This window comes from Monosiga brevicollis, genomic scaffold, assembly GCF_000002865.3.
Source record: "Monosiga brevicollis MX1 MONBRscaffold_9 genomic scaffold, whole genome shotgun sequence".
In the NCBI taxonomy this organism is placed as follows: Eukaryota; class Choanoflagellata; order Craspedida; family Salpingoecidae; genus Monosiga; species Monosiga brevicollis.
The window spans coordinates 1,111,131-1,118,630 of NW_001865046.1; the positions used below are offsets into that span (position 1 = coordinate 1,111,131).

General features: G+C 54.7%; 3 protein-coding genes across 3 annotated transcripts in view; 1 reads left to right on the forward strand and 2 right to left on the reverse strand.

Annotated features, from left to right (window-relative positions):
* MONBRDRAFT_37017 (uncharacterized protein) overlaps positions 1-1,521 on the reverse strand; it is a gene marked incomplete at its 3' end in the record, with an annotated part of 3,974 nt that extends 2,453 nt beyond the window's left edge. Inside the window, exons 1-2 of the mRNA XM_001745686.1 lie at positions 1,300-1,521; positions 406-536 (exon numbers count right to left, since the gene is read on the reverse strand). Of these exons, the coding sequence (XP_001745738.1) occupies positions 406-536; positions 1,300-1,518 (350 nt within the window). The 5' untranslated portion in view covers positions 1,519-1,521. The remainder of the gene's footprint in view (positions 1-405; positions 537-1,299) is intronic.
* A 1,514-nt stretch (positions 1,522-3,035) lies between these two features.
* Positions 3,036-5,110, forward strand: MONBRDRAFT_8104 (uncharacterized protein; the record flags this gene model as incomplete). The annotated part of the gene is made up of 8 exons (XM_001745535.1): positions 3,036-3,149; positions 3,279-3,386; positions 3,513-3,578; positions 3,660-3,743; positions 3,873-3,983; positions 4,075-4,205; positions 4,336-4,907; positions 5,052-5,110. The coding sequence occupies 8 exons, from the start codon at positions 3,036-3,038 to the stop codon at positions 5,108-5,110; spliced, it is 1,245 nt and encodes a 414-aa protein (XP_001745587.1).
* Positions 5,111-5,827: 717 nt separating this feature from the next.
* Positions 5,828-7,500, reverse strand: part of MONBRDRAFT_37018 (uncharacterized protein) — a 2,741-nt gene continuing 1,068 nt past the window's right edge. Inside the window, exons 7-12 of the mRNA XM_001745687.1 lie at positions 7,313-7,381; positions 7,146-7,218; positions 6,748-6,996; positions 6,540-6,671; positions 6,160-6,434; positions 5,828-5,994 (exon numbers count right to left, since the gene is read on the reverse strand). Of these exons, the coding sequence (XP_001745739.1) occupies positions 5,953-5,994; positions 6,160-6,434; positions 6,540-6,671; positions 6,748-6,996; positions 7,146-7,218; positions 7,313-7,381 (840 nt within the window). The 3' untranslated portion in view covers positions 5,828-5,952. The remainder of the gene's footprint in view (positions 5,995-6,159; positions 6,435-6,539; positions 6,672-6,747; positions 6,997-7,145; positions 7,219-7,312; positions 7,382-7,500) is intronic.

A 7,500-nucleotide genomic window follows, 5' to 3' on the forward strand; every position in this document is an offset into this window, starting at 1 on the left:
GGGCGTGAAGACTGGATGCACAAAAGGTAATGGCGATGGAATGGGATGCGCACCAATGCCTTGGCTTTGGGATGTGGATGTGGCTTGCAGCTGCTCTAGCCAAGCCTGGGCGACTGCATCGGCAACATCGACGCCATCGACTATCGCTTCAAGACGTTGTGTCGTGATGGTGCTACGCCCGGGTGAGCAGATACAAGTGCCAGTGAGGGACTCATGACCAAAGCAACCAGGTAACCCCTGCTTCCTGGTTTCTCGGCCACAGGAAAGATGGGCAGGCAACGTACCAAACCTCGGGCAAGATGGGCCCAACCATTCCAACATGCCCACCCTCGTAGGCCACGAGGCAAGTCATGGGGCCCAGGCCTGGGCCATTACCAAAGATCACATCGACGGGCTGTCGCTCACTGTAATTTCAGAGGAAGCAATGAGAACACGGGCACGGGCCAGGGCGAGCCAACGCGATGATGGGAGGACCGTACGGGGCGCAAAATTGGGCGGCGACGCGAATTTGAGTCTGCTTGCGAGCATTTGTAGCGCTGAGGGACCAAAGGGTCAGAAGATGATTATCCCCCAGAACAAGAAGATGACTGTCAGACAGAGGATGCCATCGAGCCTGAATCACGCCACACGCGGCCTCTGCTCCAGCCACGACAAGACAGCTGTGCCGGGCGGAGATGAGATGAGTGGGCACCATGTGATGAGCAAGAACGATGGGGAGTGAGAACGATGGGGAGTGAGAACGATTGAGAGCTTGGCCCAGGGGTGAGGCCCAGACAGGAGCTGACTTTACAACTTGAAAAAGGCCTTCAGGGGCTCGTGCCAAGTCGCCAACGTTGATGGTGCTAAATGGTGATGAACAAACAAACCAAGCCGCGGTTATTGGGATGGGAACGAGCCGGGCACTGGTCTGCAGACCAATGCTGGCCTGCATTTTCACAAAGGCTGGGCGGCGGGCAAGATAAACGGCGTAAGCAGCAAAGGAGTGCGCGGACTGACTGGATATGATGGCGTGAGATGAGTGCCATGGCTTCACCTGTGTGGGCGTGGGTTCAGAAGACAAGGCGTGAGCTTGGTTGGTGCAACCCCCATAGGCGGGGCAGGCGGATGAGCAGACTGACCGTTTGGGCTAACGCGCAGCGCACGCACGGGGCCCTGCAGACCTTGGACAGTCACCGTGGCTGGTCGCTAGAGTGTAGTAGTACCATGCCATAGAGACGGAAATAAATGTTGAGTTGAAGCGCATTTAGCAATGCCCCCTCCCCCGCTTGCCCGGTTGAACAGGGGTGCTAGCCGGCTCACCTCACGAATGCCATCATGCAGGATGCTCAGAGTCTGCGAACAGTCGTTCCAAAGAAACAAGGCGCCATTGAAGCTCACAGCAAGCTCCAACGGGATGTCTTCCATCTCTGATTCATTCAACGCTGACTCCATCACCACGCAGTCCAGCTCGCCACCGTCACCGCCAGCACTGCCGCTGCCGGAAGCACAGCAGCGCTGCACCACTGCTTGCAAGTCCATCGCTTTCGGTCGCGGGAGGCGAAAACAGTGACTGATTTCTTTTTTTTCTCTTTTTCGATTTTCTTCGCTTGCAAGCGCTTTCAAGTCTCGCCCAAGTCGGCGGGGGTCAAAATGTATGGACTACTTTGAGGCTAGGCGTGTGAGATGAATAACGATGGCTGGCTTGTTGCGTGTGGCACGGTCGAGCTCAGTCAGGAAGGGTGCGGAGCGACAGCAAGTGGCAGCCAGGCGCAAAAGCAAACATCGGCACCCGCGGCAGTGGGCCCGTAGTGGGGCACGCCAATACGCCAACAGGCCGAGGGAGCCGAGGCACACGGTCAAGCTTCAGTGTGGCTGGGATCTGAGGGACGTGTTTGATGATGAGTGTCACTTGAGTAGTCGTTGCTTAGGCGTTTTTGTGTGTGAAGATGGCTGGGGGCCCCAGGCAAGGCGTCGAAGGAAGGATGGAGCGAATCAAGGCTCAAGGGCAACCCAAAAGGGCCTGGCGGGACGCGCGGGGCTTGTGACATGCACAGGGGCAATGATCTAGATGGGATGACCAAGGGCTGCTCGGCTCGATGGAGGCCTTGTTGGGAGCGCGGACGAATTTGGACTGAAATCCCGCAGGGCTGGAATATTGCGCCATCTGCATCCTCTCATACGACGTCACTCGACAAAGATGTCGCCCAGTGGTCAATAACAGCAGCACTGCCAGCCGTGCCGACAGCCCGTACAACCATGCTACATTTCCGGCCCCCTTCCCGTCCCCCGTCCCCTGCTACCATCCCCGTCCCCGTTTCCGGCCCATTGTGAACAGATTTATCTTCATCAAACATTCCTTTTTCTTTTTTTCTTTTTTTCTTTTTTCTACGCAAGCTGTCTTGGTCCCTTTGGTTCTCTCTCTCTCTCTCTCCCTCTTTTATCTTTTATCTTTTGTTCTCTTTTGTTCTCTTTTGTTCTCTCTCTGTCTCTGTCTCTGTCTCTCTCTCTCTCTCTCTCTCTCTCTCTCTCTCTCTCTCTGTCTCTCTCTCTCTCATTTCTTTTTCCAATACATTTTGTGTGTGTGTGTGCCTTTTTGAAAGGGCATCGATCCTCAGTTTGGCAGACGCCTTTTTCCTCTGCTACGCTGCATCTTTCTTTGTGGCAGTGGTGGCTGACCTTTGGTCCCACCTGACCTCTCCGCTTGCTCTTTGGCCCGGTTTTTCGAGGTGTGGCCGAATCAAAGACGCCCAAAGTCTCGACGTCTGCCGCCATCATCCTGCGAGCGAGCAAGACGTGCTCTTGACCCCGCGGGCCGTTCAACCCAGCGCGACGAGGACAGAAGACATCTTCCTCTTGACTGTTGGCATCGATCTTTGACTTTTGCGTGTGCGCCCGTGCATGCCACCCCTCTTGGGTATTTGTCAACGAAGACCCGCCAACGTGCCCGACCAACACACGTCGTCCGCAACACACGTCGTCCGAAACTTGCCGTCCGGGACATTCGACATCTGCAAAACCTTCTCTCGCGTTTTCATCCGTCAAATTCTGCTGGCATCATGTCGGACAGTCGTCTGCGTACCACATCCTTTGCCACCGAGCAAAATGGTGGCCCGGATGAAGTCCCGACCGCGCTCACCGGTGTATCGGTTCAACAAACACCACACGGCCGGGTTTGTTCTTGGCGCCGTTGCATGAGTCTTGTCTTTTGGCCTTGTGGGCACACCGAGCAGCCAAGTCCCTGGCAGCACGCGCCAGCTCCTCCCACTTACGCCGTCTTGGCTGTCATCGCCCTGTTGTAGGTGACCAAGGTCGTGGCCACCCGAGGCGGCTCGGACTCTGTGACCGAGGAAATCAGCTACAGCGACACGAACATTATCGGCAAGGGCTCATTTGGTGTCGTTTTTTCGGTGCGTTGTCCCACGTTCCTCGACCTCGGCCCTGCGTGCCAACCAGGACACGCCTCCCTCCAGATGCACACACCTCTGTCAGCGCACCATTGATATCAGCCTTTTAATTTCCATGTGCCATACCAGGTGTACCTGCACACCTCTGAATGTAAGGTGGCCATCAAGAAAGTGCTCCAGGACCGTCGGTACAAGGTGTGTGTTTTTATTCGCATGTGATATTGTGCGCCCGCTCTGACCCCTTCTCACCTGGCACTCATTTCAATGCCTATTCAGAACCGTGAGCTTCAGATCATGCGCTCGCTCAATCACCCCAATATCACCGCCCTGCACTATTTTTTCTACTCAAGCGGGTCAAAGGTGCGCTTTCTTCCGTCATTGTCAACCAGACTTTGAAGCACACAGGGCACCGATTGCCTGGGTGTGTTCTTCTCCCTCCCATTCACGCATTCGCGGCTATGTCCTTTGCATTTGCATCGACTCTTGCAGAAGGACGAGATCTACCTGAATCTGGTCGTCGAGTTTGTCCCAGAGAGCCTCTATCACGTGCTCAAGCGCCGCACACGCGCCAACGAAGCCCTACCCATGCTGCTCGTCCAGGTCCGTGTGGTCTTCCCTTTCCTCCTTTTCATGCCAAAGTCACACCCGAGTCGACAGGGCCTGCTCTCATTTCAGTGCACACGTTGCGTAGATGCTGTCTTTCCAAATGTTCCGTGCCCTCGGCTTCTTGCACGCCAAGGGCATCTGCCATCGCGACATCAAACCGCACAACTTGCTCGTGGATGAAGCTCGTGGCATCCTCAAGCTCTGTGACTTTGGCAGGTTGGTCACCCGCCAGCTCGCCTTCATGTGCGCATGCAAACCACCTGTGGCTCACCGAGTTTGCCTTTGCTTTCTTTGATCATTTGTGTTCTTCTTATTTTCGTTATTGTTTCCTTCTCCTCCACCTTAGCGCAAAGGTCCTGGTTGAAGGCGAGCCCAATGTGGCCTACATTTGTTCCCGCTACTATCGCGCCCCCGAACTCATCTTTGGCGCCAGCAACTACTCTACCAAGATTGGTTTGTCATCTGTTTGCCTCTGCCGTGCGCCTGTACTTCCGTCCCGGCTCTCACTCGCTTTGATTCGGTCAACTTGTGCAAAAATAGATTGTTGGTCTGCTGGCTGTGTACTCGCTGAATTGCTGCTGGGACAGCCGCTCTTCCCAGGAGAAAGTGGTGTGGATCAACTCGTCGAAATCATCAAGGTCCTGGGCACCCCGACCAAGGATCAAATTCGCGCCATGAACCCCGAGTACCAAACCTTTCGCTTTCCGCAAATTCGAGCACAGCAGTGGTCCGACCTCCTGCCAGCCCATGCACCAGAGTCTCTGGCCTCTCTATGCACGCTTCTGCTGGCCTACCAGCCCTCGGACCGCTTGAGCATGTGGGATGCCATGGCACACCCCTTCTTTGAAGACTTGCGTCAACCCAATGCCGCCCTCAACGGCCAGAGCGTGGCTTCCCTCTTTGATTTCAACCAAGAAGGTCAGCAAATTCTGCCTCTTCTTTATCTCGGCCGCCTCAAGGGCTCCCTGCCCCTGTTCTTGTCACGAGTCCACGCTCATCTTTTGTTTGCTTTTCTTGTTTCTCGTTCAATTCTTATTCCCCCCCCCCTTGACGCTCTGACAGAGTTTGAGCTGCTGCCGCACGTATACGAGAATCTGATCCCCAGCCACCTTCAGGGTTGAGATGCGTGACTACCAAGACTGTCGGGCATTGTGCCTCAGTCTCGTCTGACTACTAGCTAGCCCGTTTTTAGGACGGCAGTGTTTAGGCCTTTGTCTTTTTTCTTAAAGTGGTCGTCTCTAGCGCGTGCCACCCCACATGTGCTGTATTTGTGCTAGTCTCCATCTTTTTTCTCTTCTTGCCCGCCTTGCCTTTTCTTGTCCTTCTCTTCGCTCTGCCTTTTCTTACCGCCCAGCGCCCATCCGTGGGCACTTTGTTGCCCCCACTTCCACTTGTCTCGTATTTTGATGCCATCTGTTGGCACCAGCCTGACAACCAGTTACTTTTTTCTCTCCATGTGTGGGATTGTTTTTTGTTTCTTTTTTTTTTTTTCCACTTTTGGTTTTGTCTCTTGCTCCTTTCGGTTCTCGGATATGTGTTCTCTTTGTTTGCGTGGACGGAAAATCGCGCTGGGCTTGGATTCCCGGCTTTCTGATGCACGCGTGCGCTGTTGGACTGTGCTCTCTTTCGTTTCCTCTTGATGTTTATATCTGTTTGTGTTTCCTTCGCTTTCAGTTTGTTTTTTAGTTTCGTGGCCAACTTGTGCCCTCTTGATCCCGCGGTTCTGGGATGCTGAGAAACAACAAAAATCCAGACCACAAAACATTATTCGAGCAACGTAACAGGTAGTCAACAGTGCGCCTGATCATTGGTGTCGTCCACTAAAGCCTTGAATGGAGTTGCCGCAAGATATTGATTAAGGAACTGAAGCGACACGGTGCAAAGCACAAAGGCGGACACGGTCCGGGAGGACGGGTAAGAGTTGAGGGACTCGTGTGGTTCGTCTAATGGCGTCTTGAAAGCATTATGCGATGACAGGGGCCCATTCGTGCTCAACAGCACCATACTGCAGGGGTTGGCCGCAAAGGTGGCCAAGGAAAGGGAATGAAGGGACAGACAGAGTCAACAAGTGAGCACATGAAACGAGATTCAAAACGGATGATGGCAACTGCTTGGATAGCAGCCAAATGGGTTACAAGGAGTGCGGCAACAGAGAAGTATTTAAACCGACCTGGATATCAAAGATATCAGTCCAGATGCGGTTGGTCAGCTCTCCGCTGTTGCCCAGGGCCAGGGGCACGTTGAGGTCCTCGCCCAAGTATTTGATCTGACCAATGGGGCAGACAGTGGCGGCGGTACCAGCACCAAACATTTCGTAGACGCGGCCCTCCTTCAACGCGCGAGACACCTGACCCATGTTGAACTTGCGCTCGGACACCTTGAACTCGTTCCAGCCACGTGCCATGTCCACAATGGATTGACGTGTGACGCCAGGAAGGATCGTACCTGCGTTTCGCGAAGCGGGAGTGCGAGACACAGTTATTGTCACCGTGTTGGTTCGTGTGACATGCCAGGGAGATGTGCCCCGCACGCAGTTCTTTGCAAACGTACCGTCCAAAGGAGGGGTGATCAGTTCGTCCTCGCCCTGCTCGTTCTTCCAGTACATAAAGAGGTTCATGGTCCCCACCTCGGTGACCTCGTGGTCTTCACCAAAGAGCCACAGGACCTGCTGGCAGCCTTGCGCTGTGGGCCGGGCAGGCATGAGAGCACAAAGATGCATCAACGACAAGGCTGGTCACGCGTCTGGCACAGGACCTACCCTGGGCCTGGGACTGAGGATAGATGCTAGGGGCATAGTTGCAGCCACCCTTGGTATTTCCGACACCACCGGGCCAAGCACGGACGTAGGCCGGATCGGCCAGCAGTGAAACAGGCTTAAAGCCGGTGGAGTAGTAGGCGCCGCTGGGGCTGTTGATGCAGAACAAAAGCGAGGAGCTTGACTTGCCGACGCCCAGATACTCGGCAGTGCCAATGTGGGTTGGGCGCAGGTACAGCGAGTAGCCGCGACCTACAAGCCAAGGTCAGGGGTCAACATAAATGCACGGGGAAACACACGATGAATGTGTGTGTGTGTGTGTGTGTGTGTGTGTGTGTGTGTGTGTGTGTGTGTGTGTGTGGGTGTGTGTGATCGGAGGAGGGCGGGAAGATGAAACGTGCCCGCGGGAATCCAGTCCTTGTCCTTGATGACGAGCTCGGTGATGCACTTGAGCAGTTCATCTTGGTCAAAGTCCTGATTGCGATGAAGAAACGATGAGATGAAGGCCGATTTGATAGCAGGTACAGGCAAGGGGTAAACAAGGGGAGCAAGAGAAAAGTGCTCGTACCGGAAGCGCAAGGCGGACGGAAGAACGGTGCAGGCGGTCCATGTTCAAATTGGGGCGGAACAGGCGAATCTGGGTAATGCGGATCCATCACGCGCCGCCGCGATTGGGACCAGCCAACCACGACAGGCAGAGAAAAGGAAATTGTCAGAAACGGATAGAAGCAGGAGATGGGCGGTGTAGCTCAGAGC